General features: G+C 42.3%; 2 protein-coding genes across 5 annotated transcripts; one reads left to right on the top strand and one right to left on the bottom strand.

Moving 5' to 3' along the window:
- Positions 1-173: 173 nt before the first annotated feature.
- On the top strand, positions 174-21733 carry SLC9B2 (solute carrier family 9 member B2). Of its 4 annotated transcripts, XR_001555127.2 has the most exons (15): positions 174-1078; positions 2522-2615; positions 4091-4274; positions 5300-5470; positions 7516-7658; positions 9300-9427; positions 10274-10449; positions 10972-11078; positions 12129-12278; positions 14438-14546; positions 14743-14879; positions 15853-16890; positions 16983-17042; positions 18246-18395; positions 19250-21733. XR_001555127.2 is itself a non-coding variant. In XM_015862111.2 (12 exons), the coding sequence occupies exons 2-12, from the start codon at positions 2532-2534 to the stop codon at positions 16090-16092; spliced, it is 1629 nt and encodes a 542-aa protein (XP_015717597.1). In that variant the 5' UTR covers positions 174-1078; positions 2522-2531; the 3' UTR covers positions 16093-18589. The 4 variants fall into 4 exon arrangements, 1 of the variants encoding a protein (XP_015717597.1); XR_001555125.2 differs by having other exon boundaries at positions 15853-17042; XR_001555128.2 differs by lacking the exons at positions 15853-16890; positions 16983-17042.
- CISD2 (CDGSH iron sulfur domain 2) lies at positions 21166-26268 on the bottom strand. Its single transcript, XM_015862114.2, has 3 exons — positions 26091-26268; positions 21975-22186; positions 21166-21527 (listed from the first exon to the last, which is right to left on the bottom strand). Exons 1-3 carry the CDS (start codon positions 26191-26193, stop codon positions 21438-21440), a joined length of 405 nt encoding a protein of 134 aa, XP_015717600.1. The 5' UTR covers positions 26194-26268; the 3' UTR covers positions 21166-21437.
- Between the last annotated feature and the right edge of the window lie 1054 nt (positions 26269-27322).

The following is a 27322-nucleotide window of genomic DNA, read 5'->3' as shown; positions in this document are numbered from 1 at the left end:
TTAATGTTATTTCAAAGGAAAATAATATACCTGCTTTGAGAGAGGCTTCTTGTTTGTACAATCTCTGTGTGTTTGCTTACAGATTTTAAACGAGAAGTATTGTGGAGCCTGGTTATGGACTTAGCTCTTACCTTTAATTGTGGTGGGAACGTTCCATTCCTGTGTAATTTGTTTGTAGGATTTTGAGTTATGTTATGTTCTCTGGCATTTGATTCAAGTGACCTCAGCAGCCAAGCAGGGTGAAGTTGGAGCAAAAATTATCCAAAGTTATCCAAAACAGCTCCACCAATACTCACTGATGTAAAGTCAAATACTGAAAGTTCAGGCCAACAGGATCCTGTTTCACTGTTTGCAGAGGTGAAGGGGAAGGCCAAAGTCCTCCTTCTGTAGCTGGGATAGAGGGCTTACCTTGGGAAGGGGATCTCCACACCATAGCAACACAGGAAACTCGTGCTATTTTGAAAATGAAAATTGTCTCAAATTCATCATTATAATTTACCTGCTGCATGTACAACTTTAATATTTAATATTTCTAAGCTCACTGGTGACTGTAATACACTGAAAAATGTTTAGACAAAACTCTCCTGCAAGAAAAGGAGATACCATCCACTTTCTACACTGCACTGAAAGCACAGATATAGGAATTGTTCAGTGAAGCTGGTGGTCATAAACGAGAACAACTGTAACAACACCAACAAAGACACAGACTGCTGTCTCTTGTGTGCTGTATGGCTGTGCTAGCAGCCACAAGTCTGAAATGTACCTCAGCATCTCCAGTGTTTTCAAGCAGCCTTATTGGCCTGATAAGGAGGAATGTCAGGATTTCTCTCTGGGAGGTCCCGGCGCTGGGGGGAGAAGATGGCACCCGTGGGGCCTTTCGGGAGCCCGGTTGCAGCGAGAGGATTTCGTGGTGCGGCTGTGGATACAGGACGGATCGTGTGGTTACGGCAGCGGAGGAGGAGCCAGAGCCGGCACCGGGCTGCTGCTGTGCCGGGCGTGGTTGAGCACATCGCCGTCTCGGCGTGTTGGAGGGGCTGTGCGGGCACATGGGCTCGCTCTGATTCCTGCTGTTCCACAGGTAAATCCCCGCTGTCCCGGCTGCAGCACCACGGGGGAGGAAGCGGGTGTGGGAGGCGGGGAGGGAGGTTGCATCAGGGCGGGCTGCCGCTTTCTGTGTGACGGCTGGTAGCGGCTGTGGCTGCGCTTTAACGCTGGCCGTTAGCGGCTCTGGCGGCGCTTCGTTTGCGTTGCCTTCAGTGCGGTGCGTGCACAGAATAGTGCTGACAGTCACCAGGGCGATACAGCTAAAAATAGCGGCCAGCACATGCCGCCCGTCAGTCACCTTCGGAGCGCTGCTTTCCCTCTATTTCTAATGCTTTCCTATTCGAAACAAGCAAGGTGAGAGGATCTAATAGCAGCTGTAATAAAAAGCCTTTCTTCTTGCATGCTGAGGGAACTATATTTCAGAGGGAAGCACGATATTGGCTGGTTTCCACAGTGTGGGCCTTCACAACGGAGTGTGAATGCTGCTCCACCTTCCTTCAGTCCACCCGATTGAGTTTGCAAAGGCAGCTGTCTGGAGGAAATTCATAATACAAAACAAAAACCAAGGCCGAAGGTCTGTCACACGACAAACAAGGGCAAGCTCACGCTGCCCAAGACATTAATTCCTACCTTGGGAAATCCCTGCTAAGCAGATCTCCTTGCTCAGTCTTTCCTTTCCTTTACCCTGCTGTAAGCAGTGCGTGCTGGCCCTGAAGTTGTGAGGTGGGCTTCCCTTCTTCATACATAGTGGTTTACTTCAGGTCAACAGATATCTGACCCCAGGAATTGGGATAATCTCCTATGCACATGTGGATGGGAACAATGTCTCTTATCCTTTACCCATCCAACACATGCATCTTTCAGAATTAGAGTGATGTACAAATACTGTGGGGAGAGATAACGAACCATTATACCTGAACATGTTGAAACTGTCCTATATTCTTTCCATATGCCTTAGCTGTGTCTCAAGCCAGTTTCATTCCAGAACAGCTCAAACAAAATCAACCAGGTGTTCTAACAGCCCCTGCCTTTGTTCAAGGCATCAATCTTTAACAGATCTTAAAGATATTATAAACTGAAGGCTTGATAATTGTGAGAATCAGGGCTCTGACTTGCTTCCAGCAATTCAACAAGAAGGGAATTTTTTGGCTCAAACGTTTTGGCACAACTTGAGTGGCTTATGGGGCCTGAGAAATGGACTTAAGAAAAATACTGTTAGCGCTGAAGTGTGGCTGCTGGAGTTACTGTGACAAAGAATGCAAGCAACTCTCGTCTTTTGTAACGTGCATGCAACTCTTAGTTGCTGTGTTTTGTCTGATATATAGCATGCACGGGCATGTGAAGGATGTTAAATTCCAGATAGGGCTCTGAGGCCTTATTCACATTAATATTAATATAATATTGCAGGAAAGTGTTGCCTCTGGAAAGTGCCATCACCTGTTTCTCTAACTTTTCTACCTCTGTTGTGTTCAATTAGCTTTGCCACAATGAAGGAAGTTCCAGCGAATGAAGATTCTGAACCATCAGTATGTGAGAGAAATGGCATGATTCCCATGCGTGAGAAAAGTGAGGTAATTAATTAGCACTTCAAATTTTATGTAGAAGTCAAACTTTATGTAGAAGAATCCTCCTTTTTCCCTTCTCTTGCTGTGTCAGTCAGAATGCTGAACAGAATGCAGAGAGATATTTCCTCTGCGAGTGTTTGTTGTATTAAATGTTGAATTAAATACTTCTCTGCTTTCGCATTGTGCCTGTCAGACTGCTTGCTGGAAGTAATTCATGCACCTCTACCCTTTTTTCATCTAATAAGTATTTTTAAGGCACAGTTTTAAATTCCACATGCATGCTTGTGATGTTGACTTTCAAAGCTTTAAAAAAGATTTGCGGCAAATGCTACAATAAAATTGTTCTTAGTCTAAAGTTAAGCATATGATACTGACTGCAAAGGTAAGTATTTTGTGGTATCTATCTATATATATATGGGAAGCTGGTAATCACAGGATAGGAAACCAAGTAATCCCATGCTTGAATGCTCACAGGATTTCATGTTCCAACTGTGACTATGAGTAAGGGATATATATACACATATAAATATAAGACAGAAAAATAATGGGAAATGTGGAACTGCTGCTGGATGAGGGCCAAACCACAGCATGGGCGAGAATTCCATGTCCACACTGTGAGAACAGGCTGGCACAAAGATGAATAATTATAAAGGAAGATGATTAATTCCTCAGAAATAAGGACCCTCAAATGAAATAAGATGCATATCCAAAAATGGTCAAAAAGCGTATTGGTTATGAATATGGGTGTGTAGATGAATCAATATAAAAGAGCAGCTTTAACAAACTCTGTGCCTCGAGAAACATTTATTCAAGGAAGAATCTGCCAGGGTAGCATTTCTTCTTCTCTACCTTGACTTACCAGCTTGAGCCTTCCAGCTATGGATCGCGTGAGTAATGTTTGCACTGCCGTCTGTGTTGTGTCTTTCATTTTTGTGTAATCACAAGTGGGTTTCATTATGTTGGTTCAAGGCTTTGTAACAGAAGTTAATTACAAGTTATATTAAAGATACTGCCTCACTTGGGTGATGCTAATTGTTAACCTTATTGTAGAATCCAGTGTGGAAGCAGAAACCTATCCAACTGTGCAAAACTTTGATAAATGTTTGGTGCATACACAAGACAAACTGGATGCAGTTCATTAACGATGTTTTTTCATCAAATACCCTGACACTGCTGAACAAGTGCTGTGCACACAGGCACAGGAGCTTTGTCAGACGTGGATTTAAAAGCAAATAAATAAGTGAATGACCTATAGCCTTTCATATGCACATCTTTCTGCCATATGAAAACAGACAGGTAACTGAAAATGCCAAATCCAATACAGAGCTCTGATCTCTCCTGTAGACAGTGATTGTATAGTTAATGTTGTCCGTCAGTAGGCAGGGTGCATCCAGCATATCAGAACTGATTGCAGATATGTTGCATGCCTCTGCAAATGCATACAGAGCCGCTTCTGAGACAGTTTCATTGTTTTCATTTAGGAGGGGTCGACAGTAGATGCCAAAGGTACTGATGGGAATATACAAACAGAAGAAACTGCTCTCTTGAATCACTCAGCTCAGCAGCCTCCAGAGCCGATATCAGAGTCTTCAACACCTGCAGGAACACGGAGGCAAATATTTGCTTGTCCTCCTCAGGGTTTACTGTCTCAAATAGTAACAAATGGTAAGTAAGAAAAGGACAATGCAAAATGTTTAGTTAAACTCAGTAGAAGGAAGACTTCCTAATTCTCATGGTTTTGATGTGAATATTTTGGGATGGTTATAGAGACTGCATTTTCCATAAACTAGATGGCTTTCTGGTGAATTAAGGCAACAAAAGTGAGACTTTGCAGAAATACCTTCTTCTGTACTTGATATCCTAGGTTTGCAAAGCCAAGAATCATAAATCCAAGGCAAACTGACTCATTCTGTTTAATATTTGCCCTGCACTTTAAGCACCCAGAACAGAATGCCCAGCTAACTGGTTATTTCAGGCTTTCCCAAACAGAAGATATTTTTGTGGCTTTGCTTCCACAGCCTCTATTCTCTCTGAAAGTGCAATATATTTTAATATGATTGCAAGAATTTATCCAACAAGTTCTGCCTTTATGTCTATTTGTGCCTGTTCTTGCTGTGTTACAGTAGGAACAGATTTGGGAAACTGGGAAGAGTATACTGTTTTCACCTATTTTATAATATTTTCATATAATATTTTTGCAATACTTTACAGGACCTTTCCCTCTGTATTATCCCTCTTTGTTTACCATCTTAATTGATACTGCCTTAGGCTGCCCAGAGACATGACCTTCAGATTTTTGTTTCTCAGGGATGACAATGCATTACACAAACGTATCTAGCCAAAAAACTGATACATTAATTCCTTTAGAAGCAAGAACAAAACTGCAGTCATTAGCTCAAAGACATACCAGGCTGTACAACAGCAGGTTCTGCTGCAGGTTTTACTTAGCTGAAGGAAGACAGCACAAATGCACAGTGAGTGTTGGTGAAAATCTTTGCGTTAAGTCTGGGACCTGTTAAATGCTTTCCACAGTGCTCTAAGGTTTACTCGGTCTTTTTTGGTCCCTAATGATTTTCCTCTTACCATTCTCTAAAGTGTCTTAGTGTCTTTAGGAAATGTGACTTAATACTGAAATCAGTTCACTATTGATAAGAAATAATTAAATATTAATATTTCTTGTCTTGTTCCAGTTGCAGCTGTGGTCCTGATATGGGCTGTGGTTTGGTCCATCACTGGGCCTGAATGTCTCCCAGGTGGAAACCTGTTTGGAATTTTATGTCTTTATTTTTTTGCTGTCATTGGAGGTAAAATTTTTGGACTGATTAAAATAGGAACACTGCCGCCCCTCCCTGCTCTTCTGGGTAAGATGCCCTTCCTTCTTTTCTTCCTGCGTGGTTGTGGTGTTTTAACAGTAGGGGATACCTGCAGGTTAGGTGTGTTTGGATTAGGAATGTGCCCACTTCATGATGCCCAAATCTGTCACTTTTTCATGTGCTTTGTTTGCAGTCCTTGTGGAGAAGGTAGAAAACTCCCCCAGAATAGCGCAGGTGAAACTAACCTATATGTAACTAAGGCTCCTCTTCCCCTTAGTTCCTTTTGGCTATCATCAGTATGATATTGTGATGTACTGTGATGCCAACAAAGCTGAAAAAGGTGGTGCCTTTGTTATGCTGAGTCTGTACATGAGTAGAGCTGTTGATACAGATTAAAACTTCATGGCAGAACAAGCTGCAAATGCCTCCTGCGGTGCCTTGAAGTGATAAGTAACCTGCTTACTGAGGTGGCTCACAGTGGGTGCTCTGACAGAAGGGTCAGGTGGCTTTGTTTGCAGCACTGTTCGGTGCATGTTCATGTACTGCTTAGTTCCACAGCTGAGAACAGATTCAAACAAGAGGAAGGGAAGTTCTGCATATAGCATGGCTGCCCACGGTAACACAGGCTTTATAAGCAGGGTCCTTACTAAGTAAGCACCTTAAAAAAAAATAAATTAGTAGAATCATATAATGGCTTGAGTTGGAAGGGACCTCAACTGCCATCCCTGGCAGAGTTCAAGAGGCATCTGGATGAGGAGGTACGAGATATGGTTGAGTGGCTTGTGGTAGTGGACAGTTGGACTAGATGATCTTGTAGGTCCTTTCCAACCTTGTGATTCTGTGGCTCTAAGGACACAGCTACAAAAACGGTCACATATTATATTTTAGGTACACTTTGCAAGGAGGTTCTGCAGGCAACGTGGAGCAGAATGATGAGGGTATCTTTTAAGATGGTGCATTTTTTTCTCAGTTAAGTTGTCTTCTACATCTGGGCTGATTCAGTCAGTGGATGTCATGCACAAAAAAAGACGTGCAAAGAGGCACATGATCATTATGCTGGCCTGTTAGAAATGTCACGAGGTGCTGCAGACTAATTATGCCCCTTCTTTTCTTTTTTTTCCTTTTTTTTTTTTCCGGGAAAGGGTGGGAAGAACAGCATCCAAAAGTTCAGTGTGTTACAGGATGAACCAACTCTGCAGCCAAGGCTTACAGGCAAACACAGCAAGCTGTGAGCAACTGCAGTATAGTTGCTTTTCATCTTTTTTGGTTTCTGGTTTATTGACATGGTTAATATGAAACTACACCACAAAAAAAAAAGTGTATTTGAATCACAGGGGCCTACAGCGAGTCTTTGCAGAACTATATTTACCGTTTCCATACTTCTCCATATCTTTCCAGAGATCCAGTTCTGACAGCTTTGCAGGAAGTCTTCAATTAAGCTGCTTTGTTAATATTTGCAAAAGGTTGGATCTTAGAAGTAGCTCACATAGAGGATAAGAGCAGGTTTCTGTTGCTTTCTCCTGTTTTCTCCTTTGCACAGAAGTTGAATTGCCTGTGCATTCTAAGATCTCCAAGTTCGGCCATGACTGGCTGATCTAGATTAGATGTTCCAGTGAACTCAGCATTATGGTTCCTGTGATACCTGCATTTCAGACAGGATTTTGTTTTAAACAATTTCCAGCTTATGAGAGGAATACATGTTAGCTTACACTCTTCTTTTCCGTGTTTAAAAAAAAAAAAAGAAAAAAAGAAAAGTTAGCAAGGAATTTATCCTTAAAGGTCCAGAGATGGTTTTGTTCATGGTAAGCATGACCTGCACATGGTGAATGAAGGAGAATTCTGTCATCTCTTGCTTGAGTTGTGTTTCAGCATCATCGGTGCTCATCAGTGACCTGGTGTGTTGTAGACCTCTTCCATTGCTTTGAACATCTTCTCACATTCCCATCTTTAAAACAAGGCTAATGATACAGATCAGGAACTGTTTTGTTGTCTCTTAGACATACATCTTATTGTGTCGGTTTTTAAAATTCAGGGTAAACTTTTACCACAGTCAAATACATCGTTTGACTGCAGTTTGTTTGCTTTCATTTAAGGGATGCTACTTGCTGGTTTTCTCATCCGAAATACCCCATTTGTTAGTGACATCATCCAGATAAATCCACGCTGGTCTGCAGCACTGAGGAATATTGCTCTTTCAATTATCCTGACCCGGGCAGGACTTGGTCTGGACCCAAAGGTATGGCACCAGCTACTGCTCTAAGGCAAAGTATAACATCAATTCTGCTAAAAGATCCTCCTTATCTTAAAGAAATTTACTGAATTTTGCGAGCGGGATGCATGAGGACATGTAGTCTATTAGGAAAAGTTTATACTACATAGCAAAATCCCTGTCAGTTTACTGTGGCATACTAAAACAAGTAAGGAGGGGAATCCCTATCCCAGAAGGAGAGTGCTGTTTATGCTGGCACAAATCATACAAGCAAACAAAAATACTCTTCATCTTTTTTTGCAATTTTATTTTCTTATTTTCTTTTTTTTAATCATTTTAGGTTTTATGTAAATGTGTTAATGTGTGATTCTGGCTGCACTACAGAGGCAGCACTTCACATCACTATGAAGCCCAAAATGCTTCTGTGAACAGAATAGTTTTCTTCAACTCACCGTGAAACTTCATATTCCCTGAAGTAATTACTCTAATGTTTGCTTGATCAAAACCAGCTGTCTGAAATAACGCTGTATCATACTGACTCCTGTCTAAGCAACTGTTTAAACCTTGTATAAAATTTAGCCAGCTCAGGTCAACAAATCTGATTTTTTTACCCAAGATGAAAATGAGATTTTCTAATTTTCAGATAAGTAGGAAAATGGGTTTTGTGATTCTTGAAAAACTGATTTTTCCTGTTTGTCCTTTTTATGAAGATATTGGTGCTTGTATTAGCACAGCCTGTGCGTTGTGCACAGTTTTCTTTCTATTCCACATCCTTTTTTGGCCAAAGGAACTTCATCTTTGTCTCATTTGTCTCCCATGTGGCAATCCAAACTGTCATTTGGACTCCATATGTAGCAATGCTTTGATGTGCTTACAACTGTTCCTTGTGTTGCTGAAGCTGTGAAGACAGATGCCAGTTTCTCTAAGTGATTCTCAGCCCTAACTATGCTGGGATAAACCGCGCTTGTTAAAAATTGCAACTTGCTGTTTTATCCATATCAAAATGAGGTACTAGTCCTAGCAGAGTCGTGTTTGTGATGAACCACTGAAAGCTGCTTTTACAAGCAAATACTCTCTTTTAGTGAATTTTCTGGATAGAAGTTGCAGTGCGAGGTAGAGTTTAATCTACTCCGGGTATCAAGTGAGAGACAGCTCAAAGTAATGCATGGCTTCTTTCTCCAGTTCTATGTAGCTTTACAAATTCTCCTGATTTGTTGAGACTTTGAAATCACTTCTGAGTTGCTCATGCAGCTTGTGGGATGGTAGCAAAAAACTTCTGCGGACAGTGAAAATTACCTCAGGCAACTGTGGGTGAGATAGCTGTGGTAAGAGTGCACTTTCCAAACGAACTGTAGTGGCTCCAGCCACTCCAGAGCCGTTTGCTCTGCACAAGAAGCCAAAGAGAGCCCCTCTGCCCCTCCTTCCTCCAGTGTGTGGGAACCTCATTAAACACAGATTCGTTGGGTTTCGCTGCCACACATGCAATTTTATATCCAAATCCACTTCTGCTTGGGCCTATTTCTGGCATAAGCCATGTAAAACTGTCATATCCTGTACTGCAACTTAGGGGGAATTATTTTAATAAATGATGTCAGGTTGTAAAAGTTATTGCTCTCTGTGAAGCCAGAGGTACAGATATTGATGACTGAATTTGCTTTTATGTTGTAGGCTCTTAAGAAGCTCAAAGCAGTCTGCTTACGGCTTTCTTTTGGACCATGCCTCTCAGAAACATGCACAGCTGCTGTTTTTGCCGTTTTGCTCATGCGTTTGCCATGGCAGTGGGGATTTATATTAGGGTAATGTGCTGTCTTTTCTCCTATATGACTTTGTTTGCAACAGCTAGATGATCCAAATGCACCTTAGTTTTGTCAGTTAGGAAGCTGTTCTTAGCCCCTGTGGTTGTTTGCTTACTTTGCTTCTTGTCTGGCTCTGTGGCTAATTTAAAGGTCACATTTCCAGACATAGAGAAGTACTTGCATCATTACTCTTCTCTGGTTGTGATCTGGGCACTTACAGAAGGAAGAAAGATGGTGCAATCCCTGGGTCTTTATCCACAAGGCAGGAGGCTTTTGGGGACAGAAAATGATACCACTGGTTTGTGCTGGAATGCAGAATTTTGCCTTTGATAAATTGATATAGAGCAGTCTTCCTGCCTCAAGTTGAAGATAAGGACATGGTTTGTTACACTGTGGAGTAATATCCTTGAAGAGGAAACTGTTTCCATCTGGGTTCTGTCTAAACTGGTGGATTCAGTCCACGCTGTATACTAGGAAGGAGATAAATGAGCTTCTCTCCTGCCACATGCTGAATTTTGAGAAGGAACTCACAAGTCGTGAGCATCTAGACCAGGTTCCTAAAGCAGATAATCAAGGCACATCAGGGAGAACTGGCCTGCGGTGTAGAGTCACGTCTTAGTCCATGGAGTCCTTGATATTGAATATTATTGAGGCAAACAGGAAGTATGAGGTAATTGTGAATCTGCATGGGAATATCCCTGCTTGTAATTAGCAAGGAGAGATAAGGACGATATTTTATGTGAAGGTCTGTGTCCTTAAAATTTAGAAGAAGAGCGATCATATTGTTTTGAAGCTTTTTCATTTAGTACTTGCTTTTTAAGAGAGGCTGAAACCCTATGTTTTCAGTTTTGTTCTAGGTGCAGTATCTCCTGCTGTTGTGGTTCCCTCCATGCTGATCTTACAAGCTGGGGGATATGGTGTAGAGAAAGGTGTCCCAACTTTGCTGATGGCAGCTGGAAGCATTGACGACATTCTGGCTATTACAGGCTTCAACACTTGCCTTGGGATGGCTTTCTCTTCTGGTATGATAGTTAATCTGTAGGTGGTGACAACCAGCACAAACTGTGATATTTTGAGGAATATGCCTTGTTATGATTGACTGGTTTGTACCTCAATGACAGCTCCTCTTGAACTTTATATATGGAGTTGAGTATGGATAGAGAAATTACCCATGATCAAAAGTGTTGGTGTAACTTCATCTACTCTGAGGTGTGGGTCACAGCTTTCAGAGAACAGTTTTATTTTTCCCGTGACTGCCCACGTGCCCAGAATAAGTGGTCTCAAATATCCCTGGGTCTGACAGTGCTTTAGCAGTGGTGTTTTCTCTGGCTACTTTGGCACACTTACTTGGCATAAGCAACGAGAGAAAATTGCAGTATCCAGTTCTTTCAGGCTCGTAGGTTCTCTCCTATCCCCTTCTCCTGTGTAATTTAGAGCGGACACCGTACTGGAATCATTCTGATAGGTGTACAGCATGGTTTGTGAGCAAACCGTAACCTTCTGCTTTAGGGTTAACTGAACACACTTCTCTTTTGACCGAGTAGGTTCCACTCTGTACAATGTGCTCCAAGGAGTGCTGGAGGTTGCTGTTGGCATAGCAGCTGGTGGGATTCTGGGGATGTTTGTTCGGTATTTCCCAAGCCACGATCAGGTAAAAGAAAAACAACAAAAAATTTGTGTTATATAAGATACTCTTTGCTTATGAAAGCTGTTTTTGTATTATTCATTTTCAAACTTCCTATGGCACCTTTTGTGAGAAAGCAGTATACAGCTCTAACAGCTTCTAGATTGCTAAGCCTACAAAGCAAGGAAGGATTTTAAAGATGATTGCTTGTGTACTGCATAATAACAGTGTACTATCACACAGTCTTTCCTGAGGGAGAGCCAGGAACCCAGTTCACAGTCCTGCACCCTGGAGGGTGTTGGAAATGCTCGCATGGAGAGGAACAAGGATCTGATGCCTATTTCAAGCAGTAGAATAATAATCAATTAAATTGATGCACAATGTATTTATCTCTACTCGTTTTTAATCTTAAGCCTACTAGAAACATATTAGAGATTTGCAGATCACGAGCTTGGTCATATTATCAACACTAATTAGGATGTTGCTTTCACTAGTAATTAAGCTTATATAAAGTTGTATATGAATTTACTATCAAGAGTAACTACACAAACAAAACTGTAGAAGAAAACAGATATATTCTGTATACTGAAATTAATTTAGACAACAGCTATTGCCATCAGTGGCACCAAATTTTCTTACTAAATAACATGAACAGTGTGGCACAGAAATCACATGATAACAAGGCATGGGGAACGATTAAAGGGATAGAACTGCTGTGAAACTGGATTTGTCCTTAAAAACACTTAGTGGTAATGATTTAACACCTCCTTGGATAAGCTCTAGGGCTTCACAGTACAGGTCCCGTTATCACAGAGTAGAAGCAGGAAGGATAGAATAGAGCATCATGTTCCTTGTAATGCAAGAAACGTTTCGGCAGTGAGATTTTGGATGGGCAGAGGAAAACTAATGTTGAAGTTTCAGAATTATAGTTTTAACTCAACTGTGTAGTTCAAGTCTCAAACAAAAGATCCCTCCACAATGGTACCCTCTGTTACCTTCAGATCTGTAGATGTAAACATTCTCCTCCATTTCCAAAAATAATGTCACTTGTTTGTTTGTTTCTTTGCTTGTTTGCAGGCATCTCTTCCATGGAAGAGATCGTATTTTGTACTTGGGCTGTCCATGTTTGCTGTTTTTGGCAGCGTCTACTTCGGCTTCCCTGGATCAGGAGGGCTCTGCACATTAGTCTTAGCTTTTATTGCTGGCGTGGGATGGTCTGATGAAAAGGTGAATGTTTACACACACTGTACCAAAACTCCTTTGAATGTTTAGCAGAAGTTTGGATTACCATCAGGAGAGGCAGTGGCCGTTTATGTAGATTCATGGAAAGTACAGATTACAAATATAAATGTAGAACTTTTGGGAGCCACTTTCCTTCATCTTTAGTCATCTTAACTGAAGGTTACCAGTATGAGGTTATACTGACAGTAAGGTGCTCACAAGCTTCTCTCAGACATCAGTGCAATACCTTTTAAGCCCTGTTGAGGACAGTTAATTGTCATGACACTTGATGAGGAATCTAAAGGTTTGTCCCAGCTCTGTGAGTCTCTGTAACCTTACACAGTCTTTTAAAGATAAGTTTTAATAATAGATGTCCAAATATAGTTGTGCCTCAATGTTCTGAGCTTTCATTCCCTGTGGTTTTAGGGAGTGAAATGGAAAGCAGTAATCTACCATTTTATTGTCTTTCCCAAACCCTAGCAAGTATATTCTGCATAACTAGAGAGCAGGGTGCCAACGCTAAGTGGTGATATAAAGCCATGCCGAAACCATACAGAAGGTTGTCTCTAAGCCACTTTCTTTTAGCTATGAAGTCTGTTCTTCTATTCTTATATTTTTGCACTGCTGATTTTCTGTATCTGGGTATGTCTCACTGCCCCTTTTGATACCATCTGCACTTAATGTTTGAGGGTGATTTATCTTTCCATAGCTGTAGCCTTGCAATGTGCAGTAGGAGAAGGGGAGAAGAGAAAGGAAAGGGGAACAGATATATTATTATCCCCATCTAGAACCTGACCTCAGTAGGATCTCAAGATTTCTTAAAATAACAAATAAGAAACCATGATTTCTATTTAAAATACTACATTGTTGTCCAGTTTTAAAGGAAGGGAAGCTTGAGACTTGAAGTAGTTAAGAACTTTACAGCTCATAAAACTCACTGTTGAAGGCTTTTAAGCCACTTCTGAAGGAGAGTCCTTACAAAAGCATATGCGGTCTGTAACTACTTAGTTTAAATTCTTTTGATCAGTAGGTGAGGCTGCTTGATGATGATTTCAAATGCCTTAGCTCTTTTTATCAGAGGCAGCCAGAGAGATCTGCTTATTGAATGCTCTGTTTTACCAAGATTTTCCTGCTGAGCCTCACAAAGGCCACTGAAGCTGTCTCTGGTGGAGGTGAACAAATAGCATCAGCAGAGAACAGGGAACACTGTACATGTTGATGAAGTAGTTAAATGGGCAGTAAGCAGGCTGAAATAATGCTAATATCTATGAAAAGAATTGCTTTTTTTTTTTTTTCTTCAAGAAAAGCGGAGTAGGTTAGCAGGGAGAAGTGAAGCAAATAAAGAAGTGAGTTTACAGGTCTTTGTGTTTCCCCTTCATTCTCTCTGAGGTTACATAAGGTTTTGTATTGCAGTTATCTCCACTGTTCCATTGATGGAAGAGCCAGAGATGCTACCATGTTGAATAGTCAGTCCCAGAGAGAACGCGAGGGACGGGACACATCTGGGCCACACATCCTCACTCACTGCAGCCTGCACATTCAGCTGCTATTGCAGGACACATTTAAAAAGCACTGTTAGAGATGCTCCATGTCCCTCTTCAACTAATTGGAAGATTCCTGTTTACTTTGGCAGCAGGTTGTTTTAGGAAAAGTACTAGGTGTAAAGTTCAAGCACAAGGAGAGAAGATAGCTTTGCAATCATATGAGTAATCACAAAGAGACATTCAGCATTTTGGTTTTTTTATTAGTAAGGGATTTCAGGCTTACTCAGTCTGACTTCACTCCTGCTCATGCAGAGGTTTCTACCTGAGTGTGGTGTGAGTAGACAATATTGGAACCTTTCAGGGTCTGATTCTGCTCAAGTACAAATGGAGGAAGAAGCCTGAACATGCGGCTCCCAAAAGCTAAGCAGTTTCATTGCAAAACCTTTGAAATGATGTCTTCCTAAACAGTGATAATCAACCATGCCTTATTTTCCTTCTCTAGGCTACAGATTGCTTTAGTTTCAGATCAAAGTTCACCTATACGAGGAGTCTGAAAAACAATTGTGGAACATATTTATGATAAGTTCCCATGTTGTCCTTTGATTAATTAAATGTGTCTGGGTTGTTTTGTGTGCATGTGAATTGATGGATTTTATTTTTCTTTAATTGTTACTATTGCAGAGGGAAGTAGAAAAAATTGTTGCTGTTGCTTGGAATATCTTTCAGCCTTTTCTTTTTGGTTTGATTGGAGCAGAAGTATCTGTTACATCTCTCAGGCCTGAAACTGTTGGTAAGATTTGTCACTTAGTTATCCAATTTTATTTCTAGCTTCCAAAGAATCTCCAGAAAGAAACCTGAAGTAGAGCCGTATATGGCTGACAAATGAACAACGTACTGAAATGACTGTAAAGCTGTGATTTTAGAAGACTTGTTCCCCTCAGGCACCTATGCACAAAAATAGTGAGAAATGTTTGTCTTTATTGCAGGGCTCTGTGTTGCTACACTAGGTATTGCCCTAGTTGTGCGAATCATTGCAACCTTCCTGATGGTGTGTTTTGCTGGCTTTAATTTCAAGGAGAAAGTATTTGTCTCATTGGCGTGGATTCCCAAAGCCACTGTCCAGGTAAAACAGCCCATCATCGTTTTCATTCCAAGCTAGATGAATAGTCTTTAGCAAAGCTCTTCTTCCATAGCACAGCCTTGAACAGGGAGAGAGGCTGGGTCCCTGTTACCAGCAGAGTGCAGTATGTGGGCAGTTCATATTCTGAATTGCCCTGCCTTAAGTCTGCTTGAAAAGGGCACAGGGGACCTGCCATGTGAGGGTTCTTTGCTTGCATCCTGGGTCGTACTCTCAATAATAATGGTGAATGTACGTGTAAGTGCTTTGCCACAGAATAGTTGTTTATCAGTTACAGCAGATTATTGTGCCTTTACATACAGATTTTGAGGACTCTCAAAGTTGAAAAGTGTTTCTAATACCAAATAAAGTGTTCACCAGCACAGTTGCACTTGAGGCTCAGGATGGGTTTTTGTTTCATGGTTGTTTTAATAATGGCTGACCTGATGGGCTTATTGCTAGAGAAGCCTCAGGCTGGTTGCATTCTTGCTCAGTGATTGTTACATCACTTGGACTTGGCCTCAAAAGCGTGATTATTTGCACGCAGAAGTTAATAATCGGCACAGGCAAGGAGTATTGCAACTAACCTTTGTGAAGCTACCATTCATCGACTGCTGTCAGGACACAGTCTCAAGGTATGGGATTTTAACAGCTTCAGTGTGCAGGGTGCTGGCCTATTGCATTAATTACACGTTCTGCAGAAATGGATAATGTGTCAGCTAAGCCATGCTCCTTGCAGAAAGGAGCTACTGAGATTAACTCAGTAGCCTAGGAAATTCAGCCTAGCCAAGTGGAAATCATTCATATAGGGCTGATAGAACCCTTACTTTTTATGTACTGCCTAGAAACTAAGGAATTTAATATATTACAAATCTTGAACTTATGTTAAGCATAGACTGATGATTAGTCCCTTTTTTTTTTTCCTGTTTCACTAAGAAAGATTACTTCCCCCGTTTCAGTGATCCTTTCTTTCCTATAGGCTGCAATAGGTTCCCTTGCCTTGGATACAGCAAGAAGTCATCAGAACCAGCAGCTGGAAAAGTATGGAATGGATGTACTAACAGTAGCTTTCTTGGCTATCTTGATCACTGCTCCCATTGGAGCCTTGGTTATTGGCTTGGCAGGGCCCAGACTTTTGCAGAAGGCTCAGACAAAACACGAGGAAAATGAGGAAGGAGCTGAGGCTGGAGAAGAGCCAGAGGACTGTGAGCCTTCGTAAGACAGGCACATACAGGAATGTGGTCCTTCAGCCCTTAAACTTCTGTTAAGTAAACATTTTGTGTCTGTAATCTTTCTGGACAAAGCCAAAACTAGTATTGGATATACTGCTATTTTAAAAGCAGATCCGGTGGAGTTTTACAAAATATTTTTATGTGTTGATGGTGCCTTAAGAGATGAACTAGGTAAACATGCAGCAAATAGGCTGACTGGGCAGTGAGTCACTCTGAAGTTAGCAGTCATCAGTTACTAAGAGCACGTGGGTGTGAGGCCAGGGAGAGGATCAGAATTGTTCAGGCATCCAGTGGGTGATGAGGTGGACTTACAGAAGAAAATGGAGACTGATGTGATGCTTCTTGATGGTTAAAACTGGGCTGTAAAATGACAAGTTCAACAGCTCAAAGAATGCAACTACTGAATTAGGACTATTGGCGTACAGCAAACAAATCCTGCCACAGTCTGATGGTTCCCTTCCTCACTCGGCTTTGAAAACCTGCCTTTTTCCACTGCTGTTCTTTCAGATCTCACACATACTTTGTACCTTCAAGGGACTGTCAGCTCTGGTCATGGCAAGAAGCAGCAAGCAGTACTTACGTGCTGAAAGAGATGGACCCATCTGGGCTGTGGTAACAAAGGAGTACCCAATAAAAAGGACCAGGTTTGAAAAAAGGATGAAGGAGCCTGTAAGGACTGAGAGAACGTTATATAGGATTGGGATGGCTGCTTCTTGGCATGTGTACTTTGGCCTTCATGCAACTCAATGTCAAGCAAGGGAAAGCCAGCTTGTCAGCTGCTGGGGGTGTGTGCTCTAGGACAGGGGAGCTCCCCTCTGATGGGACTTGCTGGTGTGGCAATGCCAAGGTAGCAACCAGTTGTTCCTTTCTTCCTCAGCTCCTTTTGGGAAACCTGACAGTAGTGACAGACCTCAAATCAGGATTTATGGGTCAACAGGTATCTCTTGTTCTAAGTTTATACTCATGTCTATGAAAATGCTATGGTCTGGTCTTTCACACATCTGTAGCAAAATAAAACAGGTGTTTGCTAAAACCTGTCAAGTTAATGCTGATTTTTCCAAGAGGTAAATGGCTGCGCTTGTTTTGGAGATCAGAGACCTCTTAAGAGTTGGTGAGGTGTTTTTACTCTGATCAATAGAGAAATAGAATTTAAATGAAGAGCTGGGGGAAAGCATCAGTGAGAGGCATGTTACAGAGGGAAAGGAGCCGCATGATGTGAGCATGGACCCACCTCTTGTGTGGGTCCTTCCAGAAGCACAAGTTGTGTGTGCCTGTGGGTCACAGTAATGACTGGCAACACTCACCTGGAATCTCTTGCAAAGTATTTTACTGCAGGAGCAATAAGTTCAAACGTTTTTTTTGTGTGTTTTTTTTTCTTTGTTGTAATATTGGTGCCTTCTGCACAGTCAGTACAATACAGTACATATTTGATTTTCTCATATAACTTGTTACCTTTCTCCTTGACTTTCCAAAAGCTGGGAACAAACCTTTGTTGAAGAAAACCCTGCTCTTGCCTTTAGCTTTGGTACCAGTTATGGGTTATCATTGCCTGTTATGGATGCTGTTTAATCTTTCTTGCTCTGTTACATTTTGGGTGTAAGTAGGTCATCCCTGCTCTCTGAATCATGGAATCAGTGCAGCATCCTTCAGAAACTGAGTTTCATTTAGTTATTTTTAGATACACAGACCTGAGATCTAGGAGGACAGTGGCTGCCCGCAGAGTTCTACAGCACAGTTCATTGAGATTGTTTTACAGAGTACTACTCAGAATGCATTTGATATGTCCAGATATGTTGGTTTCTGTAAGCATTATACAATGCTATTTTAGCTCCTGTATTTTATTACACAACATGAAAATACCTTTAAAGGAAGACTGCATGTACCTGTATTATTTGGAGTGCGTGTGTTATGTCTCTGTATATGCATAGTAATCAGTACGCGTGCCTTTTCATATGACTAGTTCTAGCCAAAAAGCAAAGTTCCTAAAAATATTTAAGGTTTGTGGCCTGCAGTTCCAGCACAGTGATAAACACCAGGAAATTCTTGGGTAAGTTTTCCCCTAACAGCTGTCAAGCACAACTAGTATTTCATTTTCTCCAGGCTTCCTGACCATACACGCTGCTGTTCTCTCTGCTTTCAGGGAACACACAGTCTTCAGTCAGTGCTTGTTCCCTGACAAGAGAAGAAGGTGCTCTCAAACCGTACAGACTGGTGAACAGTTCCAGTGCTGCAGAAATGGTTACTGTTGGACTTCTGTGTCCCTGCTGCCTACTGGGCATGGCTTATTGAGGTACCGCTCATATGTTATATCGGGGTTGAGACATTTTAAATAAGTACTGACAATTTCAGCTGCTTTTAAATAGCAGTTAATTGAAAGAGTTTGCACAGGTGAAGTCATGACAACTAAGGCCACCTCCCTTTGAATGCCATGAAATCATTCATGAATAATGCATAAATTCAAGTCCATAAAATCTTTATGCCACACCAGTCTCTCTTTCTTTTGGAGGAACTAAAATTAGTGTGCAACATGCAGTAAACTGTAACTGGGGGAGTCCCACTGGCATGCAGACATAAGTACAAGTGCAAAGTACTGGGCACTGCATGCATGTGCAGTTCAGAGGTTCAGAAGAGCTTCAGCAGCAGAACAGTCTGACAGCACAGCACGGTCCTGGTGGCACACAGCGGGCAGTTAGAGCAGGCAGCATACAGGAAAAGACAGAAAGGGGCCATCTGGAAGCAGGGAGTAGCATGAGCCAGGGATGAAATAATAATATAATCACTGTATTCTCTTCCTTTTGCAGCCAAATTGAACGTTCTAGAGAATTTAGATGATGTCTAGAATTAATTGTGACACGCTCGGGCTGTAGCATGGCTACAAAATGGGAAATGATAATATAAATACAAAAACTTTGTGCCAGATGGTGCTTCAGTCACATTTGCTTTGGCTAATAGTTGACACAAGAAGTCAGACAACTTTCTCTAAATATATCTGTTTTGCAGGCTTATTTGTAGTTCATTACAATGATGGTTCAAATCCAGAATGAAAAGAAAGGTCATTACTATTGCTCTAGTAGAGTAAGCCGATCCTATTCAGTGCTGTGAACTTAACAGTCCAAGAAAGTTTTGTTTACTTGGTGAGTGCAGGTACAGACACCTGGCTTCCGTGGACTCCTGAAATCAGAGAGGATGATAGAGGCTCCAGTATCCTCCTTCAATTTGGGATGCATTTTGCTGCCCTTCTCAGACTGATGTGACGTGAATCCATTACACAGCTATTTCTACCTGGCAGGTAGGTGAAACCGAACACTTACTTTGATAAGAAAAGCAGAACAGTTCTTTGTTTGAAATTTCTACATCCAAAACACTACAGCCGGTGTTAAGCTTTTGCTTACTTCAGTTTTGCAGCTGTACTTCTGCAAGCAGCACTTGAAGAAAATGAAGGGATTTTTTAATGCCAAGAGTATGAAAACTACCTTACAATAATGCACAATCCCCTTGTTAGGGCTCTTTGCTGCTCCAAAACCACCACGAAGATGGGGATTCACCTTGACTTTAACTGAGCCCACGTGAGGCAGTTTTCCCTTCACAGATTTGCTTTGAAATGCAAGGAAATAGTAAAAAGAAGACAGACATCTATCTTGCTTACAGTCCTGTAGAAATTACTGAGATGTCCCTTCTAAAAGGAACTGTGAGCCCTATTGTTCCCACACTATACTTTAGATACATTCCAATTCCATTGAGACATAAGCAAAACCAAACCAAAAACCATGCGTTTTTGTAGCCACAATTGCAGGCAGTTTAGCAGTAGTTTCATCAAACAGAAAGCAGGGGGGGAAATAATTACATAGTCAGATTGTGTAAAAGGTGGAGTCAAGAAGCTAAACATTACATTGCCATTCTTTTTAAAGGAGATTTGTGGGAGAAAAATCACTTCTGCTGTACCACTTACCTTAACAGCATTTGTCAAAGTGGAACAAGAGAAAAGATGATTGATGTACACAGAAAGAAATGAAATTATTTGAATGTGAGAATGTCCTGATAGAAGCTGGAAGTACATAAAGATTTGTATATAATAATTGACTACTGTAATGGGCCATGAATTTGGTTTTATTTCACCTAGCACTTTTTCCATGGAACCCCAGAATTAAACTTAACATTCAGTGTATTGCATCTAAGAGTGAAAACAGAGCACAGTACAAGACATTTGCATTACTGTTCTTTCTTTGTAAGTGTTAGATCCTAATACAATAGTGTTTACAGGCTGCTTTCATTCATTAGGATAGGGTTCCCATGAAACATTTAAATAAAGATAGACTGTACTGTGCTTTCAGTACACTTTGTAAAAGCAGTAATTTAACCCACAGTCACATCCTAATCTGCCACTGTTTGTTGTGTTAAGAGCTTTAAGCACCTACAACCACACCTGTTAAAAACAGGTACTGTCTATTAGTTCCACTGCTGCTTTGACATCCATTATGTGAGAACTGCTTCCTGACTCACTTTCTGTTTCAGCACTGGGATGATAAATTGTGGAAAACAGTGTGCTGCTCTGGGGCTTCCCCCTCCTTAAGAACAGCTCAAATGAAATGCTTGTTAAAGAATAGTCAACATCTTCCCTTCAGACAATTGTCTAAAATTGGGGCATGGATCTAAAGTTCTACTTTTAAACAAACAGTCTTTCATTAAAGAATAAAGCACTTTAGAGGAATTAATGTGGAGTCTAACAGCTGAATAAGTAGCAATTACTTACCTATACCTGAAGTTAAGCCGTACCACAGCAAAGTTCTGACTTGCCCTCATAATCATTCTGAGTCAGTAACAAGCCAAGAACACAGTTCTACTTCACTTTTTAGGTTGTGTCATTTAGCCAACCCCTCTTATGAATGTCCCTGCTAAAAGAAATAACATCTGCAGTGCAAGTGAACTTTCAAAAGCAAATTTGTTTCCTTACACACACATGAATGATGAACGGGGGCCCAGAATAAATGGCCAACATTCCTTGTTGACCTGCTTACCTAGAAATAGTGACATTTCTGTTACTGCATGCTCACAAAAAGGGCTTCACTGTAGGAAGTCATTTTATTGTTGAAATAAATGACTTATTTACAGAAATAGTTACTTTACAGTTTTACAAAGCAGTCATAATAATTCTTATAAAGTATCAAAACAGTGACAGATCTAGCACTGTCTAAATGGAGTTTATCCAAAAAATAAAAATCTACAGCAATCATTGGACTAAATCATACCAATCATAGAATAATAAAACGCTGCTCCTTGCAACTACCATGATATAAAAGACTCATCCATCATGATCAAGTGGATTAAGTATTTGCTATACTTCTTTCTTCTTGAGTATTAGTGGTCCTACGTTATCTCCCGTTAATTCATTGTGCTTGTTATGAGAGCCATCGCAGACAGGGAACTAGAAGAAAACAAATGTGAGAGATTAGTACACCTCTGTACAGCAATTCCACAGTGATTTTCAGTTCTTCCTTTGCTGAGAATAATTATCAAAGCTGATAGCTCCTCCCACTATGCCCCATTCCAACAAACTCCCTTCCCCATCAGACCTGTGACATTACTAGCCTAAAAGAAAAAAGAAGCCTCCCCCCCCCCCCCAATTCCTAATATGAAAAGAATTCTAAATATCTCTAGGAAAACCATACTGTGTTATCTTACAAGACTCAACAGTTTCTCTCTGCACATAGATAAATTTACAGTAGAGAAAAGAAAGAACTGTGCAGTTCTCAAGCCAGAAGCCTATCCCACCCCAAGCAACAGGCCAACTTGCTGCCATCCACCCCCACAGAACTGATAAAACACTGCACATTCCAGCCTCTCATCCTGAAGGAGCAACAATCTGTCTTACCGTCTTAGAACGCCAACACCTGCAGTAAGCTTTAGTGAGACACAGATCTTCGATGTTGATTTCATTCACTACTTTTGGATTTTCCTTCTGGATCTTGAGGTTAATCAAGCTGTCTTTTTGCTGTTTCTTCTTGGGAAGGAACGGACGAACAGCAAGGTACCCAAGCAAGGCCAGCACACCCAGGAAAGGCAATAACCGCAGCCATTCTGAAACTAAAGACAAGTGCATTTAGACTGGCTCTTGGCACTACTTCAGTCCAGTGCAGCATCAGCTATTCTCTGGTTTAGACTTCAGGCAGAGAACAGGACTGCAGAGTCAGCAGGGCTGTAGGCAGGTGAGACTCCACAGGTAAATCAGAAAACAAAAGCAGCTCCAGGTAAAAATCTGGGTTTTATCATAGCTGAGGTACAAACTGGACACACGGAATCTCATCTCAAGTTCAGTTTTAATGCTCTACAGAATAGCTCAGGGGTAGAAAATAAATTCAAAACAAGTAAAAGATGCATCGAAATAAGGAACTCCAAAATGTCTGCAGTTCTGCTCACCTGAAGGCACAACCAGCACAGACTGGCAGTCTGGGCATGGCTACCCATGTGAAGCTACTAAAAAAATCAATGCCACTATCTTACATTCTATATATGAAGAGCTACCCATATGTTTTATGATTCATATTGCTTATGTCAGATTTTTACCTTCTTAGAAGTTTCCCTTGCTTGATTTGTTCCAAGTTTTGTTTAGAAATGTGGCAGATATGATACAGACTATGAAATAAGCACTAACAAGCCTTCACCAGTTTTTTGGTGCTTTATTTTTCAGAGCTCTGTTTGCTCAGGGGTCTGCACCAGTTCATACAATGCACATACAGAAAGAAAAAGTCCAGAGATGGGCTAAGTACCTTTAGGTAAGTCAAGCCACAGAGAATGCTTGTTACCATGCTGAGGAACTTCTAAAGACACATAAGAGATTCAAGTATCCCCTGCAGACATGGCAGCCTTGCTCCGCCATTAGAAATCTAGACATACAAGTTTGAAAAAGATTTACTGAACTTGGAAAGAAAACATCAGCACCTGCCAGAAGATCTATTTTAAAGGTGGATAAGCTTTTCCAACAAAGCAAGCTGTGACAATACGTATGCGTGCAACATTAGAGAGAACATCCTTCTATTTTTTTTCACTCTTCAGAAACTTGTAAGGATGTTAAAATATTTTACATTAGGAAACAAATGTTCAGAAAACAAAGAACTCAAATGAGCTGGAGCACAAACAGCTGCATGAGCACTCTGTAAGAGAAGACACTGTAATCAAGATCCTCTTTTAAACAATTTAGAATCAGTAGTAACAGAAAATTTGTTCTACATTTTGTTTTTCAAGATTAAGGCGCACAAGAAAGGAAATGCAATAGAACAAAGCTGAAGGTGCTGGGTAGACTGTGAGCTCTCAAATCATATTAGGAATAACATTAGAACAGCAAACACTTATGCTAGCACCTTTCCAGTTATAACACAGTGGCTCTCTCTTAACAGTTTGAATGTTCTGGAAGTTCACCATGTAATGAAAATACTTTGTGGGAACAGTTCTGTGCTCTTTGGGCTCCCTACAGGCTTTCAAGTGAAATCCATGCTTACTGGCTCTTATCTGAGAACACACCACAGCTGTATAAATGATCATGGCACCGTAAAAACTTTCAGTCATCTGTGTCACTGATGAAGATTCATCACTGGTCCCTTAAAAAATCAAAACAAACAAACAAAAAAAAACCTAACTAGAAACATATAGAAGTATCTCAATGCTATATAAATTACCGCTCTTCCTGAACAGCAGAACCTGTTTTTCTGTCATTACTGTAAATAAAAGACAAAAATTTAAGCAGTTCCACCCTCCTGGAACAAAATGGTGAATAAGCTCATTAAAAAAAGAAAATCAAAATCACCTGAATAGAGAAAAACATTCAGTTCTGGACTGAGACAGACAGCACAGTCCCACCAACTGCTGCTTATTTAGTTCTTTCCCTGCCCACTGTCTGAAAGCACAGAATAACGACAGGAGTCATTAAGGCAAACTTCTCACAGACTGTTTTGAGAAAAGAAATCTGCAAAGACAGCTGGCCAGGCTCTCACCCTGTACCGTACCTAACCAAACACAACCCCCATTTGTGATCTGCTGGTTCACTGAAGTGCCAGTATCTGAAGAGACTTAGCATCTCAAAAACATCTGTGTGCTGTGTTAGGCCTTTGAGACTAAGTAAATGTTAACAACCAGACACACAATCCATCTCAGGGAGTTTCAGGCTACTAACAGGACAGCTCACTAGGCCACTCGTCACTTCTGTGGGAGACTCTTAACCACTTGGGTTCATCCAAGTGAAAGAGGAAGATGACAGCTGTAGTGTTTTAGAAAGGAAACTAGAAACAAGTGGGAATAGGAAGTATGAGGGTATTACTTATCACAGTTATTATTTAGCATTTGTAAGAACTGATACAGAGCTTTGTCCTCACTAGTCAGTGACTTATGTGGATACTCATAATCTAGAGATCAGGTAGTCCAACCCCCCTGCAAAGCAGGATCCCTTGACCAGGTTGCACAGGTGGGCACACAGGCAGGTCCTGAGCATCTCCAGAGGAGACCCCACAACCACACTGGGCAGCCTGTTCCAGTGCTCCATCACCCTTACTGTGAAGAAGTTCTTATGCACATTTGTGCAGAACTTGCTATGCTTCAGGTTATGGCTGTTTCCCCTTGTCCTGTCGCCACACACTGCTGAAAAGAGACTGGCCTTGTCCCTTTGCCTCCTGCAAACTGGAACTCAAGATGTACACCAAGTCTGAGACACCCCTCTCAGGGCTGCATCATGGAAAGGAGACTAGCACACAGGTTCTCACAGACCTTAACCTTCTCTTTTCTCACTGCTAGCACATGTTATTCTGCAGTTACTGAGTATTCCAGTCTCATGAAACATACCAGGATAAAAGGCAAGGCCAGCATGAGACAACTCAATTCACTTCTCAGAACTTGAGAAGGGAAAGGCAAAGCAGCTACGACAAGAAACTGTCAGAGGCATCTATGCAGCAGCGTGATAATTCAGATATCCGCTTTCAAGCCCAAGGTCACACAGATTCTTTCCCTTCTCCCTCACTGCTTTTACCTTCAGAAGTTTTGCACAGGATATTAAGTCTCCCCCTCTCTGAGCAAGCAGTTTTCCACTGTAGTCTGGTGAGCTCATGACACACAACAGGTGTCTCGAAGCTTGTAGTCACTGTGCTAACAGTAATACTCTACAGGAGAGGTTCATCCCTGCACTTTCTTGTCAGTTGTTTCCAATACTGATGCATTACAGGAACCAAAGCTGCATCAGCCTGAAAGCTAACAGAGGTTTATAGAATGAATCAATAAAAGCACTAAGAAGAACCAAAGCACCGTGCTGATTCCAGTTTGGGTTCTGGTCTCATTTCCAAATGAGAGAGCAGCCGCGCAGATGGAGCAGCAGTTCATTAGGAGCAGGTTTCCTTGTCCTGAGGAAGGCAGCACAATTTTCACATTTCCAAGTAGCACGAACATGCTCCAACAAGTACACAAACCTGGTTTTCAGTGAAACCATTTTGCAGCACTGCTGAAGTCACACAGCTCAGCGCTGCAGGAAGAACACGTGGGGTCGATTCCACACACTTGGTGGATCTTTTCTATTCCCACATTTGGCTGGAGCACTCCCCTCGCTCCTTATCACCAAACCAACCCCTTAACCAGAGGCTCTGCCTGCATTACCACTCCACGCTCCCTAACAGGCTCCCAGCAGGGGCTCTCTCCAGTTGCGCTTGTTAGATGCGTGCAGACGCTATCTTTACCCTTTTAAGCAAAGGGAGAAGCAGGTTTGGGGCCCGCATGCCATGTTGTGCGGACAGTTCAGCCTCCTCTGGCTGCTCCCATCACCCCACAGCGCATCCCAACCCCTGCCGGGCACCTTTCCCTCTGTAACCACGTAACGGCAGCGCAATGTCCGCGGACCATCCCCGCACCCCGCAGGGCAGCGGCAGCCCCGGCCCGGCCGCAGCTCCCACCCCTCGGAACGGCCCCCGGCCGCGGCACAGGGAGGACGGCGGGCAGGGGCCGGGCCTCCGCCTACCTGTGAGTCGGAGGAAGCCGCCGACGCTCTCGGGTAAAGGCAGGCGCTTGAGGTAGGCGGGCAGCTGGACCTTGACGATGCGCGCCAGGCTCTCCAGCACCATGGCGGACACCGCCGGCAACGAGCGGGACGAGAAGAGGCGCGACCGCCCGCAGCTCCGCCCGCTTCCTCAGCCCGCCCCGCGCATGCGCCAAGGGGGGCACGGCGCCTGCACGGCCCGCCCCGACCGCTGGGGCCGGGACCGCCGCTGGGGGGCGCTGCGGCCGTTGTGACGGGGGCGGCGGGAGCGGCTGAGCTGCCTCAGGGAGACGGGGCTGAGGGGAACGGGGCGAGACCTCAGGTACGTGAATCCCCTGTGGGGCAAGGGGTAGAAGTGCCGCTCTGATACACAGGGGCTCGAATCCCGGGGGTTGGACTCGATGATCTCTAAGGTCCCTTCCAACCCGCATGAGACTGTGAGACTGTGATAGGAAGGAGAAGGAATTCGGCATTAATAATGTCTGCCTTGTGATGTGTGGGTTGTATGTGGCTGTTACCCTGCTTCATTACGGCTGCGTGTCACGTCGACGCTCCTGGAATAACGAAGTAAAAGACTAAAAACTTTTCATCGTACGGTGAGTGTTTCTCATATGGTACCATAACCCCTCTGAGGTGGTACAGTGTGAGTGCTGAGGGTGCTAATCACAGAATCACAGAATTATCAAGGTTGGAAAAGACCTAGAAGATCATCTAGTCCAACCGTTACCAATACTTCCCAGCTAAATCATATTCATCAACACAACATCCAAACGTTTCTTGAACACTCCCATGGTCGGTGACTCCACCACCTCCCTGGGCAGTGCATTCCAATGCCTGACCACCCTTTCCGAGAAGAAATACTTCCTAATGTCCAGCCTGAATCTCCCCCTCCACAGCTTAAAACCATTCCCTCTAGTTCTGTCACCGACAGAAGAGGCCAACCCCCAGCTCACTACAATGTTACAATGTTACAATGTTACAATGTTACAAAGAGAGGCCCATTCGCCTGGAAATCAAGTTTAAGACAAACAAATCCAAATTGTTTGTGTTTCTGACCTAAATGTCTTTCTTATCTGTGAGCCTACGCAAACATTTCCTGATGAATCACCTTCTCTAGCTAGCAAGAATAGTCTCTGATCTCAGAGTATCTCCGTTCCCTGCCTCACCTACATTTGGCCTTGTAATGACTGATACCCTAAGATGATTCCTTCTTA

This window comes from Coturnix japonica, chromosome 4 (genome assembly GCF_001577835.2).
Source record: "Coturnix japonica isolate 7356 chromosome 4, Coturnix japonica 2.1, whole genome shotgun sequence".
Taxonomy (NCBI): domain Eukaryota; kingdom Metazoa; phylum Chordata; class Aves; order Galliformes; family Phasianidae; genus Coturnix; species Coturnix japonica.
Note: the sequence above shows the minus strand (reverse complement) of the source record. Positions and strands in the feature narration are given on the sequence as shown.

What these genes read in the sequence shown, in the direction of transcription:
- SLC9B2 (XM_015862111.2), top strand. Translation starts at nt 2,532, where the DNA reads ATGAAGGAAGTTCCAGCGAATGAAGATTCTGAACCATCAGTATGTGAG. An exon ending in ATTTCCCAAGCCACGATCAG is followed by an intron (nt 11,079 to 12,128) that starts GTAAAAGAAAAA and finishes GCTTGTTTGCAG; the next exon opens with GCATCTCTTCCATGGAAGAG. An exon ending in TCTCAGGCCTGAAACTGTTG is followed by an intron (nt 14,547 to 14,742) that starts GTAAGATTTGTC and finishes TCTTTATTGCAG; the next exon opens with GGCTCTGTGTTGCTACACTA.
- CISD2 (XM_015862114.2), bottom strand. Translation starts at nt 26,193, where the DNA reads ATGGTGCTGGAGAGCCTGGCGCGCATCGTCAAGGTCCAGCTGCCCGCC. An exon ending in CGGCTTCCTCCGACTCACAG is followed by an intron (nt 22,187 to 26,090) that starts GTAGGCGGAGGC and finishes ACTTGTCTTTAG; the next exon opens with TTTCAGAATGGCTGCGGTTA. An exon ending in GGTGTTGGCGTTCTAAGACG is followed by an intron (nt 21,528 to 21,974) that starts GTAAGACAGATT and finishes GTTTTCTTCTAG; the next exon opens with TTCCCTGTCTGCGATGGCTC.